This window comes from Sorex fumeus, unplaced genomic scaffold (genome assembly GCF_029834395.1).
Source record: "Sorex fumeus unplaced genomic scaffold, SorFum_2.1 ptg000095l, whole genome shotgun sequence".
Taxonomy (NCBI): Eukaryota; Metazoa; Chordata; class Mammalia; order Eulipotyphla; family Soricidae; genus Sorex; species Sorex fumeus.
In genome coordinates this window covers 12808311-12829362 of record NW_026606152.1, presented here as the reverse complement: position 1 = coordinate 12829362, position 21052 = coordinate 12808311, and the positions used below count along the sequence as shown (strand labels likewise).

The following is a 21052-nucleotide window of genomic DNA, read 5'->3' as shown; positions in this document are numbered from 1 at the left end:
AAAAAACAAGTAAATATGTTACAACCTCAGTGGGCTAGAGTATAAGAGGTTGCACAGTTGCGCATGCGGTCACAATACTCTTGACAAGGATGTAGAGTAAATAAAATTATGACACACTTCTGGTAGTAATGTAAATGGTACAGAAACTTTGGAGAAAGTTTGGCAGTTAAATGTATGGGCCACCAGTTCCACTCCTAAGTGGAAGAAGTGAAAACATGCCCTCTGTAAAACTGAATTTACCTAAGCAGCATTTTTTCAGACTAGTCAAAAAAAAAAAAGAGAATGACTCAAAGTTATTCATTTGCCATTTTAATAAATAAGATGCATCCACATAATAGATTATTTAGTCTTAAGAAGAACCAAAACATTCTTCACCCCTGAAACCATTGTGCAGATTGAAGGAAGCCAGACATGAAAGGTAGCTTATGTGAGTCCATGTGTCTGAGCTGTGCACAATTTTATAGAGACAGGAGAGTAGTGGTTGTCCGGGGTTGGTGGAGGACAGAACTAGTTGGTAGTTGGTGACAGTTATTTTGAAGGGTGATAAAAATGTTCTGTAATTAGATATTGGTGGTGGTGGTTGAATATACTTTGGGTACTGTGTGAATATACTTTAAAGTCACTGAATCGACAGTTTAAAAAAGGTTAATTTCAAGGCGTGTGTAAAGTGAATGCAGACACAATGCGTTGGTGTATGGAAGGGCTGAGATGTTGACATATGGTGGATTCTACTGGCAGAGGCTGGAATGTTGCACAAGATAGGGATTTGCTTACAAAGAGTAGTTCAGGCTGTTATGTGGAATCAGGTTCACTATAGTAAGCATAGATTTAGAAGGGAATTCAGAACAATCATCATTTCTTTATTTTTTTTTTTTGTTGCTTTTTTTGGGGGGGTCACACCCAGCGATGCTCAGGGGTTACTTCTGGCTCTGCACTCAGGAATTACTCCTGGTGGTGCTTGGGGGACCATATGGGATGCTGAGGATCGAACCCAGGTTGGCTGCATGCAAGGCGCACTACCCGCGGTACTATCGCTCTGGCCCCTTTTTTAAAAAACTTTTTTTATTGAATCACTGTGAGACCTTTCCAAAGCTGTTCATGATTGGATTTCAGTCATACAGTATTCCAATACCCATCCCTCCGCCAGTGTACATTTCCCAGTACCAGTGTGTCCCCCCTCCAGATTCCCTCCCATCATCCTCCACCCCCCACCCCCGCCTGCCTCTATGTCAGGCGCTTTTCTTTTCTCTCTCTCTCTCTCTCTCTCTCTCTCTCTCTCTCTCTCTCTCTCTCTCTCTCACTGTCTGTGTGTCTGTCTGTCTCTTTGTCTCTTTCCTTTTGGACATTGTGGTTTGCAGCACTGATACTGAAAGTAGAACCATCATTTCAACCGTAAACAAGCCATCACTCAGCATTGGTTCTCTTTTTGTTGGGGGCAGGATGGTTTGGGTCATACCAGCGTTGCTCATGCTTATTCCTGACTCTGCACATAGGAATCACTCCTGGCAGTGCTCCAAAGACCACATGCAGTGCCAGAAATTGAACCTGGGTTAGCCTCATGTAAGGCAACTGCCTTACCTGCTGTACTAACTCTCTGGCCATGAACTGATCCTTTTGACTATTAAACCTTGACCTTACAAACTTTGGGTATCAGAGAAAAGCTACTATATAACTTAGTATAATATGTGATGTAATAGTTGATAAAATTTCTACTGCAGCACCATCGTCCCGTTGTTCTAAATGAAGAATTATAGTACTTAGGTGCTTTTTTTTTGGTAGTCATTGTAAATTTTAACCAATGGTTAATTATTTTAACTACAAATTTTTTTAAATTGCAGTACTGTATGGAATGTAACATTATCCACATTTCTAGTTGTTTCAGCCATATACATAACTATTTAGCTGTAAACTATAACTATTTAATTTTTGAAATTTAAATAATTTAAGAAATTGCTAAAAGCTGTCGCATCAGAAATTTTGAAAATTCTTCAGAGGAGCTAATCAGGGAGGATTAATGATGTGTTGATAGAATCAGACAGCCCTCATGTTTTCAGAGGATCAAGCCATGAATTTTATATGTTAGCCGCTTTGTAAAAATAAAGGTTGTGTCATGAATTGTAGTGACAGACTGTCACCAACACTGGACTGCCCCTTCGGAATATGTTGTTACTTAAGATGCTTCTGGAATGCCTTCATGGGCATTCATAGAAGGGGAGAGAGGTGGTTATTGTGTATTCCTGGGGGGGGGGGGGTGAATGTTTTTATTAGCTTATTTTGCCACCTTTATGAACTCAGTCTCATGTTAACAGGAACATAAGCCCTAGTCATATATTTTACTAATTTGTATGTGGGCATACAGTTCGTATGTAGGTCACACACATGAAAGGTAATAGTGCTGATCTTTTAAAGTTAGTAATCCTGTCTTTTAATATGATCTGAAGGGATTGTTCACATGTGGATTTGAAAACAGACTTGGAAAGTAGCAAGGGAGTTGAAGAAATGCCATTTGAAGTTTCTGGGTCAGGGTTGGTAGGTGAGAGCTGTGACAGGAAGATTCAGTGTCACTTTTCATCATGTAAGGGGTACTGTCACTGACTTGCAGGGACTCAGTATTGCACATTATTTTTTGTTGCTGATAGACCTGCCCCCAGCTCAACAAGAAATTATAAAAAGTTGGCAGCTTTTTAACTTTAATTCTGTGACATCAGAAATTCAGACATCCATGTGCATATGTAATCACTAAATCAATCAATTTTAACCTTTTTGTTGACAATCTATAATTTTAGTAGCACTGTAGCACTGCCATCCTGTTCATCAATTTGTTCGTGCGGTCACCAGTAATGTCTCCATTGTGAAACTTGTTTCTGTTTCGGCATATCGAATATATGCCATGGCTTTGCCGTGCAGGCGGGATACTCTTTGTAGCTTACTGGGCTCTCTGAGGGGGTGGAGGAATTGAACCTGGGTCAGCCGCGTGCAAGGCAAACGCCCTACCTGCTCTGCTATCGCTCCAGCCCATAATTTTAGTAATTACAGAGAATTTAGACTTAGCAGTGTCAGCAGTCTCTAGGTTAATCAGTGTTGTGATTTGTCTTCTAACATCTTTTATTGGTGTTAATTGAACCTAGACACATGGTGCAGAGAAATGAAAAAATTCTCTTTCTTGTCAAAGGAATGCTGTTGGCACCGACCAGCCCATCCAGCTCTGAGGCGCTTTATTGCTTTCTCTCTCATCCATGGGAGGCAGGTGCCGTCCTGTTCAGGACGAGACTTCAGGGCAGTCTGGGAGATGGTGAGGGGTGTACATCAGTGAGGGCCAAGCCCAGAGACACATGGTTGCCTCATTGAGCAATGCTCAGCAGAGTGTCTGTCTCCCGTGGTCCTGAGGACCCTGTTTGTGGACCCACCCCTTGGATGCTGCTCTCAGAGTGTTGCCTTGATGGAGGGGCGGGCACTGCATGTTCTCTGTCCAGACACCCAGGTCCACTGCATGTCCCGGTCACTGGAAATAGTGCTGGGATAGGCACGGGGAGCAGGTACCTCCTGAAATGGTTTTTGTTTCCTTCAAGTAAGAACTTGAGTATGGAATTGTTGGATCATGCAGTAACTCTAATTTTTATTTTCTCCTTTATTATTGGGAAGGGGCTGACTCCCAGTCTCAGCGGGCCGGGGCCACTCCTTGTTGCTGAGTCCATGGTGCAGTCCTGGCCCTATTGTACTGCCAGGCCCCAGCTGGTGCTCAGGGCAACAGGACCACATGTAGCAGTGCTTGTCTGTGCAGTGCTGGGAAGTGGACTAGGGCCTCTGCATGCACAGTGGCTCTGGAGCTGTTCCTGTCGCCCGGTGGTGCTGGTCTTTAGTCGGAGGACCCCATGTGGTTTGCTACCCCAACCCCTCATGTTCTGTTCCCTGCCATGTCCAAAGGTTTCCCTCCTAGAAAGGAAACAGCATGCCCTGGCCAGCTTTTGCTCTCACTAATTTTTTTTGATAGGTGCCACCCCAACATGAGTGTGAGTGTATCGCTTGCTGTGGTCTTGGTTGTGTCTCTCCAAGGACTGAGCTCCTTTCCATGGTGCCAATGCCCGCTTGTCAGTTTCCACTTGATAAATGCTTATCCATATCCTCTCCAAGGCTCATTGGATATTTTTTCCTCTTGCATTTAGATCTTTATTTCTTATTACTGTTAGTATTGTTGTTATTATGTTGGTTTTTAGGCTTACCAACTGGAGTAAGCCCAGGACTCAGGGATTACTCCTGCCTCTGCACTCAGGGACCATCACTCTTGGCAGAGCTTGGAGGACCACATGTGGTGCCAGGGATCAAACCTGGGTTAACCCCATGCAGAGCAGGCACTCTACCCTCTCTGCTATCTCTCTAATCCCTGTGAGATCCTTATGTACTTTAGATATATAAACACATTTTTAGATCTATTTGGGTTTATATATATGTATTCCTTATTAGATACATGACTTGCTAATATTTTCTCCATCCTTTAGCTTCCTTTTTAACCTTGTAGAGATTTTCTTTGGGCTGGAGCAATAGCACAGTGGGTAGGGCATTTGCCTTGCCCGAGGCCGGCCCAGCTGACTGGGTTCGATTCCTTCACCCGTCTTGGAGAGCCCAGCAACCTACCAAGAGTATCTTGCCCGCACGGCAAAGCCTAGCAAGCTACCCGTGACGTATTCGATATGCCAAACACAGTAACAACAAGTCTCACAATGGAGACGTTACTGGGCCTGCTTGAGCAAATTGATTTGGCTATTCAGGGTCTTGTGTAGTTGTGTACAGATTTTAGGATGCTTGCTTCTGTCTCTGGAAAAGCCATTGGGATTTTGAGAAGGATTGCATGAATCTATAACTAATATACATGTTCATGTATATTTTAGATAATATACATGTTCTATAATATTCTATATACATTATCTATAATGTCACTTGACAGTAATGACAGTAATTATTTCTTTTCATTTTTGGTTACCCTCTTTATTTGCCTTTTTTTTTCAGTATTTTTCTATCAGTAAATTTACAATGGAGTTAGTGTGCTAGATAGATATATAATTATTAATATTTTGCACATCATTAGCAGTATGTTAGAAATCATATTTTTTCATACAAAACTGGGTCTAGCTTCCTTAAATAGAGCATAATTCTAAAATTAGAATAGAAATTAGAACAGGATCTTATAAAATCCTACTGGTACTTTTGGAAATTACTCCAAGTTCCGTTGTATCATACACGAAGGCTTGTGCCTGCTTCATATTGGCAAGCTGTGTGACCATTTTTAACTTACCCTTGATTTTTATACTTAGCATTAGTATTGTTTTCCTTAAGCCACCTTTTTAAAAAAAATAAATCACAGTAATGTAACATTTACAAAATTTTTTGTGATTGGATTTCAGTCATATAATGTTTCAACACCTGTTTGAGCCACCCTTTTACAGACTGATTCTGGGCCACCCAAGTCCCATGGCATTAATATTTTAGCACATTCCCATATTCATTCTTAATACCAATTAGATACAAAAGGCTTTGCTTTTATATGAGAAAAGAGCCACCTATTTTGTTTTGCCATTTTTAAGCTGGAATAGCATAAATAAGTTTCAGATTATAATCACCAAATACAAAAATAAATGGGAATCAATCTTATACCCATCTGATAAGGGATTAATATCCAGGATATACAAGCCACTAGAAGAATTGTACAAGAAAAAACCTCCAACCCAAACAAAAAATGGGGAGAAGAAATGAACAGACGTTTCCTCAAAAAAGAAATACAAAAGGCGCATGAAAAAATGCTACACATCGCTAATCATCAGGGAGATGCAAATCAAAACAACAGTGAGATATCATCTCACACCACAGAGACTAGTACATATTCAAAAGAACAAAAGCAACCAGTGTTGATGTGGATGTGGGAAGAAAGGGGCTCTCTTTCACTGTTGGTGGGAATGCCGACTGGTACAGCCTTTTTGGAAAACAATATGGGTATTCCTTCAAGAACTAGAAATTGAGCTTTCATATGACCCCACAATACCAGTTCTGGGAATATATCCCGAGGGTGCAAAAAAGCACAGTAGAAATGACATCTGTACCTGTGTGTTCATTGCAGTACTGTTCACAGTAGCCAGAATCTGGAAACAACCCCAGTGCCCAACAATAGGTGACTAGTTAAAGAAATTTTGCTACATCTACAATGAAATACTATGCAGCTGTTAGGGAAGATAAAGTCATGAAATTTGCATATAAGTGGATGGTCATGAAGAGTATCATGCTATATGAAATGATTCAGAAAGAGAGGGACAGACATAGAATGACTGCACTCATTTGTGGAATATAAAATAACATAATATGAAACTGACACCCAAGAACAGTAGATGCAATGGCCAGGAATATTGTTCCAACATTTGGAAACCTGCCTCTTGAGCTGGGGGAGAAGGCAGCTGGAATAGAGAAGGGATCACTAAGTCAGTGATGGTTGGAGAGATCATTTGGGATGGGAGTTGTGTGCTTAAGTAGATAAGGGACCAAACATGATAGCCTCTCAGTACCTATATTGCAAACCATAATGCCCCAAAATAGAGAGAGAGAGAGAGAGAGAGAGAGAGAGAGAGAGAGAGAGAGAGAGAGAGAGAGAGAGAATGGGGGAAATAATCTGCCATAGAGGTAGCAGGAGGGTTGGGATGGGAAAGGGAAGGATAGTGGGGCCACTGGTGGTAGAAAATGTGCACTGGTGGAGGGATGGGTGTTCGATCATCATATGACTGAAATTCAAACATGATAGTTTCGTAACAGTATATCTCACAGTGATTCAGTTAAAAAAAATGGGAATCAATCTTCAGGGTCAGGGATTTATAATCATAGTGATCATACTTTTCACATGATAAGTAAACATTGGGTCCTGTAATTAGGAACTCCAGGATACGCAGGAGCAGGAAAACATGGGCTGTGAATGGGGAAAGACTCCTGGTGTTTCATCCTTTCTCCCACTTATGTGCCCTAATGGCTACTAGCCTGAGTCTAGGCTTCGTCCTGTGACCAAGACCCTGCAGAGCGGGGCCTTACTCAGAGAGCATGTTCTCTCCACCCAGCATGGGTGGACGCATCAGAACTGATCTTCCTCAGATGAGGGGTGCGGGGCTGCGTGAGAAGTGAGTGAGAGGGTACCCCAGGAGAGCTGACACTCTGGTGGCGGGTGTGGGATTGGAGCCCTGTTGTGAACAAAATTGCAAATTATGGTGCCTTAAATAAAAATCAAAAAACAGGGACTGGAGCAATAACACAGCGGGTAGGGCGTTTGCCTTGCACGCGGCCGACCCGGGTTCGATTCCCAGCATCCCATATGGTCCTCTGAGCATCGCCAGGGGTAATTCCTGAGTGCAAAGCCAGGAGTAACCCCTGTGCATTGCCGGGTGTGACCCAAAAAGCAAAGAAAAAAAAAAGAAAAATCAAAAAACATAGTAACAATAAATTTTCAGAGACCAGAGCAATAGTGTAGGGGTTTTGCCTTGCCCATAGAGGACCCTGATTCAGCCCCCAGCACCACATATAGTCTCCCAAGCACCCGAGTGATCCATGAGCACAGAGCCAGGAGCATCCCTGAGTTCCATGGGTATGGCCCAAATACACCCCTCTCCCGTGGTTTAAAAAATGCAGTAAATGTGAGCTAAGTCCATAGCAAGAAATGAAGAGATGATATTAGTGAGGAGAAGCCCTCATACAGCATTTCAGGTTATGACCCCATGCTCTGCACTGGCCGCTCCTCCAAGTTCACGCTGAAAATAGGCAGCAAGGAGCTGGATCCTTGGCTTCCTCTCCTTTCCTGGCTAATTTGAGCAGAGGAAAGTTGTGTGATTAGGAAGGGCTATAGCAGTAAGAACCCTCAAATAGTGCCCCCCCTCACCCCCTAGTGCCAATGGAATTCTCATTGCTCACAGGTTGTTTCCCTACTGTTCTTTGAACTCTGGCCTCATCTTTCAAATAGAGCCCCGGGAATGATCGAACACCAGAAAGTTTCTCCCTGGACTGGGATAGGATTCTCCAATCACTCTTTGGGTTCTTTACACGTAAGAGAATGGGTGAAAAATTATTTTTCTGACAGATATTCCATAAGAAGACATAAATGTCAATAGATTTCTCTAGTCTGATTTTACTGATTTCCCGTAGATTCACAATACTGTTCTGTTTCAGGAGTAAAGCTTCACACCTTGCTATAGAAACTTATATTTAAAAGAAGGTACCAGGGGCTGGAGCAATAGTACAGCAGATAGGGTGTTTGCCTTGCACACAGCTGACCCAGGTTCGATCCCAGCATCCCATATGGTCCCCTGAGCACTGCCAGGAGTAATTCCTGAGTGCAAAGCCAGGAGTAACTCCTGTGCATCCCTGGGTGTGACCCAAAAAGCCAAAAAAGAAAAAAAAATAGTAGGTATCAGTATTCTGGATCTTAAATACTATCAATTTTTCATATAAGCAAAATGGTAGCAAAGTCCAAATATTCGGTTGAATTGGCTTGCGTTCATCTATTTGTGATCAAATAGCAATGGAAAATTAGGCTTTCGGCAGCCATAAACTTAGATACTGACAGTGAAAGGTGTCAGGGAGGATAATTTACTTAGAATGTCTTTAGGTATAGAAAGGGTCTGGTGCTGAAGTCAAACCTGTAATTAAAGAACAAGACACAGCAAGGTCTGGGTTGGCCCAGAATCTGTCCTTTGGTAGGGCTGTTGGAAGCACTTGGAGGTACTGCTGTGGTTCAGGAAACTGCTGAGCAAATCCTGATCTTTCTTTCCACACGTCTGGAAGGTCTTATTTTGATTACTCTATGTGTAACTCACGTGTGATTGATGTAACTAAGGAACTTAGGAATTTTGGAGCGCAGATCAAATGCTACTCTTCAAGTAGGTCTGCTTTTAAGACAACAAGTGTATTCAGCTCAAATATAAATCAAGTTAAACTCTGCTTTATACCACAAAGGCTGCCAAAGTACTTCTGGCACATCACCAAGAAGGAAAAGTTCCAAGTCCCTTCGCTGTGTGGACCAGTTTTGGGGTCCTCCTCTCAGACAGTCTTATATCATCAGTCACACGAGAACCAGTATTGGTGGCATCTCAGATTACAACAGCCAGCTCCTTCCATTCCAGGAGATGCCACTGCATGCCAGCCGCTTTACGTGAAAAGGATTACCTGTAGTCTATCAAGATTCCTGCATCACAACAAAAACTGACGTAGATTTCTTTTTAAGAGTATGCCACTCTTTGTGTAATGTTGTACACAATTTCCAAAACCCCCGATCCTTTGACTGAAAATTGGGTTACTCAAAATTTCTTGAGACACAGTTTAACACATCGATGAGCCTGGGCATTTTGCTTTTCATTTAAATACCACTTGAAGGATTGGAGCTCAGCCTGTGCGGGTTGGAGGCCCGGGTTCCACCCCACCACATATCACCCCCAGTGTTCCAGGAGCAGCCTCTGAGCACAGAGCCAGGAATCACCCCGAGCACCACCAGCCATGTGCCCCAAGCTCCTTCTCCCCATCCCCAAGTCCCACTTTCATCCTAACAAGCTAAGTCTCCTGCGTCTGTGTTCTTGCGACCGCCACTGTCATCCATGAGAATGCTTGGGCAGGAGGGCTGCTGCCACATTCGCATGCTTCGGCTTCCAGCTGGGGCACAGGCTTCCCTATTTACGTGGTGGTGAATCCTGGTCTGTAGCTCAGAGGCAGACCCAGGTCATAGCAGTTAAAGCACATTCACCCAATGCTGATGGGCCCTGGGGAACAGAGACGTGCCCCCCAGCTTGTGCGCACTCTTTCTCACCCCCTGTTGTACCTTGCCACCCCAGCATGTCTGGTATGGCCCAGACCCAAATGAAGCCTGTCTCTTTCTTCCAAGAACCCTGCTCACACACGGCTACTCCTAGTCAGATCCTTCCCGAAACAGCAGTTACATGGGTACTGGGGGTCCTCAGTCCTTTCTGCCTGGTGGCCTCATTTCCTGGTTCTGAGTGCCCTGATGCACCTTCCCTTCCCTTCTAGGAGAACCTTTGCCTAGTTCAGGTACAAATCTGATTTGTCTCTTAGGTTTGGGGCATCCTTGGGTGTGAGCTGTGCTGAGATTCAGCATGAAAGTTGTGGTGTCATAGAGCCAGGGACTAGATAGAGTTCTTGCTGAAAAGGGAAGGTGGGTGATACCAGCCAGAGGGTCTTTCCTTAAAGGTGTAAAGTGCTGGGGAGTGGGGGAGGAATGAGTAGTTGTTTGTTTGCTTTGAAAAGGGACTAGGTCCAGATCAAAATGGATTAAAGACCTCAACATCAGACCATCAGGTACATTGAAGAAAAGGTCGGCAAAACCCTCTACGACATTGAAGCTAAAGCTGTCTTCAAAGATGAAATGCCAAGTGGAAACAGAGATAAACAAATGGGACTGTCTTAAACTAAGACGTTTCTGCTCCTCAAAAGAAACTGTGACCAGAATACAAAAATAGTCTACAGAATGAGAAAGGATAGTCACCCAATACCCCTCCAATAAGGGGTTAATATCAAGGATATACAAGGCTCTGGTTGAACTCTACAAGAAGAAAACATCCAATCCCATCAGAAAATGGGGTGACAAAATGAACAGAAACTTTCTCAAAGAAGAAATCTGAATTTCCAAAAAGCACATGAAAAAATGCTCTTCATCACTAAACATCAGGGAGATGCAGATCAAAACAACTATGAGATATCATCTCACAACACAGAGACTGGCACACTTTCAAAGATACAGTAACAACTGGTGTTGGCGTGGATGTGGGGAGAAAGGGACTCTTCCTCACTGCTAGTGGGAATGCTGACTGGTCCAACCTTTTTGGAAAACAGTACGGACCTTTCTCAAAAAACTAGAAATCAAGCTCCCATTTGACATAGCAATACCACTTCTTGGACTATATTCCGGAGATACAAAAAAGTAAAAATGACATCTGCACATTTATATTTATGGCAGCACTATTTACAATAGCAAGAATCTGGAAAAAACCTGAGTGCCCGAGAACAGATGACTGGTTAGAAACTTTGGTATATCTACACAATGGAATAATATGGAGATGTTAGAAAAGATGAAATCATGAAATTTGCATGTAAGTGGATCAATATGAAGAGTATCAAGCTAAGTGAAATGAGTCAAAAAAGAGGGACAGACATAGAATGTCTGCACTCATTTGTGGAACATAATAGTAGTAACATAATAGAAGACTAGTCGTAACATAATAGGAGACCAACATCTAATGACAATAGAAATAAGGGTCAGGAGGACTGCCCCATGGCTTGGAAGCCGATCTCATGCACAGGGGAGAGGGTAGCTGGGATGGAGAAAGGAGTACTTAGTAAATGATGGTTGGAGGGCTTGCTCGGGATAGTAGATGTGTGCTGAAAGTAGACTATGGCCCAAATATGATGGCCGCTTGATACCTGTATTGCAAACCATAACACCCTAAAGAACAGAGAGGGTAAGAAGGAATGTGCCCGCCACAGAGGCAGCAGGTGGGAAGGGGTGGGGGTGGAGGGAGGGATACTGGGAACATTGGTGGTGGAGAATGGGCACAGGTGGAGGGATGGGTACTTGAACACTATTTGACTGGAACACAGTCATGAAAGTTTGTAAGTCTGTAACTACATCTCATGGTGATTCGTTAAAATAAATTAATTAATTTAAAAAAAAGAAAAAAGGGATGAGGTCAGATACTTCTAGGAGCTTCTGCTCTAAAATGTGCCAGATTGCTGTGATTAAAGGAGCTGGTTTTTTTTTTAATATATGTTTCTCAATAAGTTAAGTGGAGATTATTTAGTGTACAGTTTTACAGTGAAGATCATACTGTATGAATATTTTATAGGGAATTAAAAGATATGCTAAGAGAAATTTAATTGAAAAACTAGGACTTTTGCAGTCAGAATGTAGCCCAGTGGCAGAACACTTGCCTGACAAGTGTGAGGCCTGGGTTTGTTGTTTTTGTTTGGCGACCATGCCTTTCTGTGCTCAGGTCTTGCTCCTGGTTCTGCACTCAGGTAATAACTCCTGGTGGGGCTCATATGATCCTGTGTGAGCCCAGGGATCACGCCCAGGTGGACTGCATGCAAGGCAAGTGCCTGACTGTCTCCACTGTACTATTTACCCAGCCCTGGGGAGTATAAAAACAAGAAAACAAACAGGCTAATTTTTATTTTTGTTTTAAGTTTTAATGTTAAATTACGCATGGGAATATAGATGTTGCAGGTCATGTTTGTTTCAGAAAGTAAATGTTTTAAAGTTGAAAGCGTATCTGAACCTATTTTTCTTAATTCTAACTTTACTATAGTGCTGAAGCATATACATTTGCACTTGAATAACCCCTCTAGTAGGGATATAAGGCAGTCAATTTTTAGGTACAGAAAAAGAACTGTATGTGTAGGAAAAGGAATTTTCCAGTGAAATAATGTTCTCTCAAGGAAGTGCTCCTGTTGTTCCTGTTTTTGTTTTGTTTTGTTTTTGTGGTGGGTGCTGGCTCTAACTCCTGGCTTTGTGCCCAGGAATCACTCCTAGCAGGGCTCTGGGGATCTCATGGGGCACTGGGGAATTAACTTCGGTCACCACGTACAAGACAAGCGCCCTACTCACTGTTCGATGTCCTTGGCCCTCATGATCTTGTAAGACCCACATCTGTGTTCTTGAAAAGGATGTTGCATCATGAGCTCCCCGAGTCACTCTCCTGCTGCTAACGGCCAGGCATTCACGGTTAGAGCATGTGGGCAGAATCCAGCCTCACCCCATTCTCACTGCTCTGGCGGTAAGGGCTGGGCAGTTCTTCCCTCGTGGTGGCCAGTGAGAGGAACCTCAGCAGGGATGAGTCCGTGCTGAGCACTAGACATCGCTTGTGTGCTCCTACAGTGTCCCTCTGTGACTTGCTGGTGGCAGCTTTTTTGCTGTGTGTGCCCATTCCCACTCCTGATCGGATTCTGCACTCACAGCGTCCCCAGCCCAGTGTGCTCGCCTCTAGGGCAGTGCATTCTGCAGGAGTAGGGGTTTGAGGCTTCAACACAGAGCACTGAAGGGGCAAATTCAGTCCATAAAGCCGTGTGTCAGGCGAACGAGAGTTACTGCTGGTCTCATCGGGACTGACCAGCACCTGCACATCTCTCTGCACACTCTGTTCTCAGGTGTGACGTGAGTGCAGAGACATCATGGTGCCCTCTCTTTCTCTCGGCAGGCCTGGCAGCTCCGTTTCAGTCACCTTGTGGGCTATGGTGCCAAGTACTACTCTTACCTGATGTCCAGGGCGGTGGCATCCATGGTTTGGAAGGAATGTTTCCTGCAGGATCCTTTCAACAGGTAAAGGGAGCTGGGGCGGAGGGCTAGTTGGGGAAGGGCTTCTGCTTTAGGGAGCCCCACCCTCTGCGAGCCTCATTGGTGGCCTGGCCTGGCTAAAGCCAAGCAGGGGGCCCCTCACATGACCTGCTCTGGTCCTGCATCCCACTGCCTGTGAGAGACGGGGTCCCGAGAGTACCCTGCTATGGTCCCCAGGTTCATCTCCAAAGTTTCCTCTAAAAAAAAAAAAAAAAAGAAAAAGGGCTAAAAAAACCATACACGTCACATACAGATTTGACATCAATAAAAATAACCTGAAGGGTGGAGTCAACTAAAACCTTTAAAAAAAATAGTTTAACATGCACCCCCCACAGTCGAGAGCCAGCTGCAGCGGCCGCTCTTCTCAGAGCCCAGGGCAGGGTGGGGGGTCAGTGGGTGCCAGGAGTTAGGGGCTGTGGGGCGTACACTGGGGTGCCCATTGGTCCTGAGTGGGGGGGACGTAAAAAACCCACGCCCAGGACAGTAACTGCCCCTGCACCCCGGTGTCCTGAGAGGCAGGACCCACAAACACTCTCCCGGTCCCCCAAGATCCTGGGAAGGGGCCTGTCAATCCCTGTCAGGTACCCCGGGGGTTAGGACCGGGTCTGGGCAGAGCCGCCAGGCGTCCCCTGGATGGCAAAGTCAGAGCCCGGGGGGCAGCGGGCTTGTGGCTCAGGACAGAGGGCACTGGGAAGCGCAGGACCTAGGGGCCTTCTAGCACTGTGTCACCAGGTCCCGGCTGGAAGGTCACAGTCTCTCCAGGGTCCAAGGTGGTGGCTTTGTCCCTGGTGAGGAGGGGCCCGGATGGCAGGAGGCGGGTTCTGAGCCTGTGCAGTCCCTGAGTGAGCCTCTCCCCACCTGGCCTCGCCAGGGCCCAGGAAGGCAGCTATGCAGGGCCGCATGGAGGCAGCGGGGGTCGGCGGGAGGACAGCCGGCGGGGACCCCTTCCCCGTTGTCCTCTCCTGGAGCCCCCTTTAACACAGGCCGCCAAACTGCAGTCTGGTCTGGTGGTCGTTGGAAGCATTTTGTTCCCTGAGCAAACAAATGATACATCTCCAGCAACTTTAGGCACGGCCGACTTCCCCTGGGGTAAGCTCACAGTATCGTGGCCCTTTAGGGACCCCCACAGAGTTCCCACTGGGCATGTGGTAGACAGCCACATGCCCCTGGGCAGCACAGGTGAGTTCAGAGGCTCAGGGAATTCGGAGCATTCGCTGAGGACTCCCTGTGAGCAGATGGGGCCAAGGAGCACGGAGACCGGCAGTCAGACGAGACTGGACGTCCCCAGCACCTAATGTTGGTTGGACTTGAGTCCGAATTGTTCAGGGTTTTACAGTCTAGCCTGTCAATTATTTTGCCTCCTGCCCTGTGCACACTGCAGACATTTCGTCTGCCCTTCAGATTTAATTATTTTCTAAAGATCTAAAGCTGAAATTGACCATAATAAATCCATTTGGGGAATTATAGTTCTTTCTTGGAGATTTCTATAAAAGAGGTCCAAAAAGAGGTCTTGTTGAAAGGAATGAGACTTTACTGGAAAACCACCTACTATTAAAGACACCTACTTCTAGGTATTTCTGTCTGTTTATGTGAGCTTTCCTGCCCAGACTCGTAGTTGCCATGCTTTTACAGACATGTGAAAGTAAGTGAGTGAAAGTACTCATTGGACTAGGACATTCTTAACCTCGGTCAAAAAAGTCTCCTTTCATCCCACTTGTCCACTTGTGCAAATCGGCAGCCTGAAACCCTGCACCATAGCAGGCACAGACGGGAGTGGGAGGGGATGGCAGCTGAGTGCTGTGCCTCCTGCACCCCCACACCTCTGAGCTCAGCTTGGAGGACACCCCTCCACCCCCGCCCCAGCCCCAGCCTGCCCTGCTCTTTGCTGAGAATGGCCCGCCCCTGCCGCTCCTGCCTCTTGGCAGACTTCACCGTAGTGTCCTCTTGCAGATGTAAGCAGGATTTGTGTTTGAATTTGTCAGCTTTTGAGACCCTAATGCTGTCAGAAATTCTGACGTGGAGACCATCTTCCCAGGACTGCCCATAGAAAGGTGCTCCCCAAAAGAAATGAAATGAAATGAAGTGGAATGAAAATCCTCAGACTTCTTTGTGACCAAATGTGTAGTCATGCACACGAAGGAAGTGTATTCCCATGAGACAGCGTGGCTTGTATGCCATGTCTCCAGGTGCCATTTATTGGAAAATTTCTGTTTGTAGAACGTGTTCAGCTCAGGCCCTAAGTATGTGTAGGACCGATGGTGGCCCTTTTGGAGTCCAGCTGACAGAGCACAAGGAGATGCAGCCTTGAAACTTCCTTCATTTCCTTTGCCAGCAACTCCATTCTGGTTGCAGGTTCCCTGGGGGTGGTCCTTCGCCAGTCACCGTCTCCTGCCTGCTGCTTCTCCCTCCCTTCCACATCTCTTTGCTCAGTGCCATCTCAGACTGTTTCATGAAAATGCAAAAGAGCACAAATGATTCCAAACTCCCGTTAAAATGCATTTGGCCCTTGAACGAACCCCTCCGAGGTCAGGAGTGCTGACCTCTGCCCCATCCAGAGTCCACGGATAACTTCTGACTCCCTTAAACTTAACTGCTCAGAGCCTGCGAGTCGCTGGAGCCTCAGCAGTAACATCAGACTGTGTGGTGATGTCATTTCTCTTCTATGTGTTTCTAGAAAATAATCTTAAACTAGAGTAGTGGTTCTTGGAGTGGGCAGTGCTCCCTCCTGGGATGTCCCAGGATAGATGGGGGTATAGACAGAGATAGGATGAGGGAGAGAAGAGGAGGGGAGGGGGAGAGAGAAGAAAGGTGAGAAGAGAGGGAGAGAAAGGAGGGGGAATAGGAAGGGAGAGGAGAGGGGAAAGAGGGAGGGAGGGAAGGGAAGGGGAGGAGAGAGGAGAGGAGGAAGGATGGGGAGGAACAGAGGCAGTGTGAGTGCTGTGAGTAACCAGTATGTGACACTCTCCTTTCCCCAGGGTGGCAGGGGAGCGTTACCGCCGCGAGATGCTGGCCCACGGAGGTGGCAAAGAGCCTTTGCTTATGGTCCAAGGTAAGCCCAGCCAGGGCCCTGATTTTCTTCTCCAGGGGCTCCACGTGTCAGTGTTGTCACCTTGAGCTCTGTTCCTGCACCATTTTTAGCACAAGTTCCTTTGCCTTGTCTCCATCTGCTGTTCTAACCTGAAGGGATGGTGCATCCACCTTGCTTATCCTGAGTATCATTGCGGTGGCACCCAGGTACATTCATCTTCCATTGCCATGACGTGTTTAGATGCCAGGATGAGAAATTCAGGCTTCTGTTTTGAAAATACTGTGAATACTCTAAATAGAAAAGTGGCATTGTCATAAATCTTCTCAGCCCTCAGAAAGTCTGCCTTTAAGTTCTAGAATATTTCACAGTGTAGTTCTTGTGCCTGTAGGACTAATTCATTGCATATTTGTTTATTTCTGAAAAAAGTAGCTATAAGAGATCTCTTCACCGGAGCCTTCAGAGACTCTAGGTTACAGGTGGGTAGCGGGGCCCTCTCAATGATACTCTGGCTGATCTGGCAATTCTACACGACCCCCAGAGAGTGTGAGGGTGCTGCTCGGTCCCGTCAGGGAACTCAGCAGTGATAGGGACCCTGTAGGGCGAAGACCAATCTCAGACCAGCTGCGGTAAGGCCACAGGTATCTTAACCCCAATTTTCTCTGATTCCTACATTTGATTTTTTTTAATAGTTGAAAAATTAGAACCTAATTAACTTTTTGAAGTTTTTTACTTGTTTTCTTATGTGGCCTTTCTTTTTTAGGGGGTTGGGGAATGGGGTTAATATTAAAATTTAAGTATTTCCACCAAAAGTGTAAATGTAAGGGACTCATTATTTGGGGCGGAGGAATGGTTGGGCTGCTCAGGTCTTGCTCCTGGCTCTGCACCCAGGGATCACTCCTGGAGGAGCTCACGGAGCTCAAGGAATCATATGGGGTACCAGGTGCCAGGGGTCGAACCTGGGTTGGCTGCATGCAAAGCAAGCGCTCTGCCCACTCTACTATCTCTCTGACCCTGTGATTTTGCAGGGGATGGAGATGGGGTGTTTTGGCTTGTTTAAGTTTAATTTCAGGCATCAGGATTTGCGATATTGACAATAGCAAGGTTTCGTGCCAAAACCATCCCCATGTCACAGCCTGTGCCAGAGCATCAGCTTCCCTCCAGTGTGTCCCAGGGCTGCTCCTTCCCTCCCCTGAGGTGATGTGCTTCCTCGGAAAGACCAGTTCTAGTTGCTGTGGCCTTTGAGCACTTATTGTTCCTTACCTGTGCCCTTTTCGTACCACATGTGAGGAAGATAGCATGTGTCTCCCTCAAATGTGATCTGTATCACATTTCTGTATCTGCCCCTCTCCTAATTTCACGCAGCATGGCACTCTCCAGACCCATCCTTGTAGTTTCAAATGGCATGATTTCATCTTTTCTTACAGCTGAGTAGTGTTCCATCGCGCATATATAACACAGCTTTGCCCTGTCATCGGTTCTTTAATCTTGGGCTGCTTCCAAATTTTGGCTCTTGCAAATGAACGTGGGTGTACAATCTGTAGATTGTATGTATGTGTGTGTGTGCGTCTGTGTGTATGTGTGTCTGTGTGTTGTGTAATGTTTTCACAAATACTTCAGAAGTACATGTGAATGCTATTAGAAACTTTGTTTCTCAGTACTTATATTTGCAAGCTGATCCTCCTGCCTTGTAAAAAATCACATTTAGAAAGAAATCTCTGCTGTTAGATGATACATACTTTTAATGTAGTAATTAAATGTGTCTTGAAAGTAATGGTTTGCCTTGCACCCTTGCCTAGATCTCCCCCCCCCACTCCCCACCCCTGGGAGTAACCCGTGTCCCTCTGCCTAGTTGAATTGTCTCAGCGGAGCTCAGTATCTTTTCCTTCAGTGATTCATTTATTCAGAGAGGACTTCTTGTGTATTCTCATTAGGTGCCAGGAACTACTTATCACTGCTGAAGATGAAGCAGTAAAAAACATTAGACAAAAGCCCCACTCTCACTGGATGTGTGGTCCATCCGTTTCCAGGCCATTGTCTTCCTCCAGATTCCCTCTCCCAGCTCAGCAGCCGGTTTACGAACTAAATGGCACAGCCTCAGCCCCACTCAGCTCTTCTGTGCTAGAACACTTTGGGCTTCCATTAGTAGATTATTCCTGGGAGATGAAGATATGCGGATGCTGCCTCAGTTTCCCAGCTGCTGCTTCCTGAATTTGTCCACATCCAGGAACTACATTCCCCATAGTTCACATTTATCTATTAACGTCATCCTCCAATAGCCCGAGAGCAGCCCAGTGAAGTGACAGTCATTGCTTCCCCCTGTCCTCCATGCCAGTGATGGAACAGGCCGGGCCCCTCATGCGGGACCAAGAAGGGCCAAGATTCCGGTTCACTGTTTGTGGCACCAGGCACTGGCCACTGTGGATTCAGATAAAAGTGAAACCAATTGTCCCCTGGCAGTTGGCTGGCTGTATGGCAGAGCTGTGTGATGTGACAAGCAGAGCTGCCTTCCAGATAATGTCCCTACTCTGTCCTCCTGCTTGGGGCTCTGCTGTGTGATACCCGCGCTGAGGCACAGTTATACATGCTGTTCACTTCTGTGTGGGTAAGATAATAAGGTCTTTTTAAATGTTCGTGTCTGGGCTGCTGTATTTTCCTCCCCTGCACCCAAGAATGTTGTCACGACCTCTCTAAAAATTCTGTTCATTACCTGGAAGGTTTTTGTGAAGAAATTTCCCCTGGCTCACCCACAGTCACATATTCACAAAAGCTAAACAAGCCCGTGGTTCAAACTTGAGATGGTCCAAGTATCCCAGTTCCAGTAGAATAGCACTGCCGCTGAATGATTTTCTCTCTCATGTCATTCTGCCAGCTTTCATTAACTCCCGTGGTTTGTTCTGTTCAAAGATGAAGGGGGACATGCAGAGGTCACCCCTGATATCACTTTCTGGGGCTGGGTATGGAAGCCAGAATCAAGGTAGCTTCTCATCTTCTCTCTGCAGCCATCCTGGACCTGCAAGCAGAAATGTCATAAGTGATGGCTTTTTGCCTTTGGAGGAGCAATGTTGGGATTACTGAATGTCTGGATGTAAAATATACTCCTATATATTGTAAGGAGTCTCACCAGAAAAGTCCACATTGCAGCAACAGATGTTTTTGCTTTTTTTTTTCCCCAACTGAAGTATAATTGACAGACATCATTCTAATTTCAACCGTATGACATGATGATTAGACAATATCTGATACAAATTGATCACCATAGTAGATCTATTTTCTATCTCTTCATTGGATTTTCAAATTTGAAATACAAGATTACTACGTATAACTCCATACCATGTTTATACCCCATGTCATTTTGTGGGAAACATTGACACTCATTATCTTCGTCACCCTTTTTGTCCTGTGTTCTTTCCCACGTCCTGTATGGCAAACATCAGTTGGTCTCTATCTATCAGTTTTCTTTTAGCTTTTGATTATTCTGTTCTTTGGATTCTTCAGAGTGAAATTACACTATTTGTGATTTCAACTACTAGTGGAATCACAAAATTTTGTCAGACTTACAAAACTTGCATAAAACTCATGTTCCAAATGACAAAATTTACTCTTTGTGTATCCTGTTCCTAGGCCTGTAGAGCTATTTTCTTCATCTGTTCGCCTACTGACAGACAGAAGATAAAGTGCTCCCTGCTCTGGGGGCATGTATCTTTTCAAGTTAGTATTTTCATTGTCTTTAGCCAAAACCATTGTGGTTGGGTCATATTTTCAGTTCAATATTGAGCCACCCCCATATCCTTTGCCATTGCTGCTACAGTAGTTTGGGTTGGTGCAATAGCACAGCGGTAGAGTGTTTGCCTTGCACACAGCCAACATGGCCGACCTGAGTTTGACTCCTCCGCCCCTCTCGGAGAGCCTGGCAAGCTACCAAGAGTATCTTGCCCGCATGGCAGAGCCTGGCAAGCTACCCGTGATGTATTTGATATGCCAAACACAGTAACAACAAAAGTCTTCAATGGAGACGTTACTGGGCCCGCTCGAGCAAATCGATGAACAACGGGAGGACAGTGACAGTGACAGTTTATTTTGGGGCCACATCCAGTGCTCAGGACTTACTCCTGATCCTAAGCTCAGGGGATTACTCCTGGCAGGGCCCAGGGACCATATAGCATGACTGGAAATAGAACCGGGTCAGCCATTTGCAGGGCAAGCTCCCTAACCACTGTACTTTTACTTTGGATTTTTGTCTGTTTGATGTTAGCTATTCTGACAAAGATGGGATTATATTTCCACACAGTTTTGATTTACATAGCCCTTATGAGCCTGTTTTCATCTGTCTATATGGAAAAATGGCTTTTTCTGCCCTATGTCACTTTCCAAGTGGATTGCTTTCTGTTACTCAATTATATGTGTTTAAAGTATCATGCTAAGCGAAATGAGTCAGAAAGAGAGGAACAGGCATAGAAAGATTGCATTCATCTGGGGAACATAAAGTAAAAAAATAGGAGACTAATACCCAAGAATAGCCTAGATAAGTACCAGGAGGTTTACTCCATGGCTTGGAGGCCAGCTGCATACTCTAGGGGTAAAGGCAGCTCAGATAGAGAAGGGAGCACCAAATAAAGGGTCTTGGGAAGATCCGCCCAGGATGGGAGATGCATGCTGAAAGTAGACTATAG

General features: G+C 45.3%; 1 protein-coding gene across 1 annotated transcript in view; it reads left to right on the top strand.

Annotated features, from left to right (window-relative positions):
• MIPEP (mitochondrial intermediate peptidase) overlaps positions 1-21052 on the top strand; it is a 190390-nt gene that overhangs the window by 128039 nt on the left and 41299 nt on the right. The window contains exons 17-18 of the mRNA XM_056132761.1: positions 13218-13339; positions 16330-16403. Coding sequence (XP_055988736.1) covers positions 13218-13339; positions 16330-16403 — 196 coding nt within the window. The remainder of the gene's footprint in view (positions 1-13217; positions 13340-16329; positions 16404-21052) is intronic.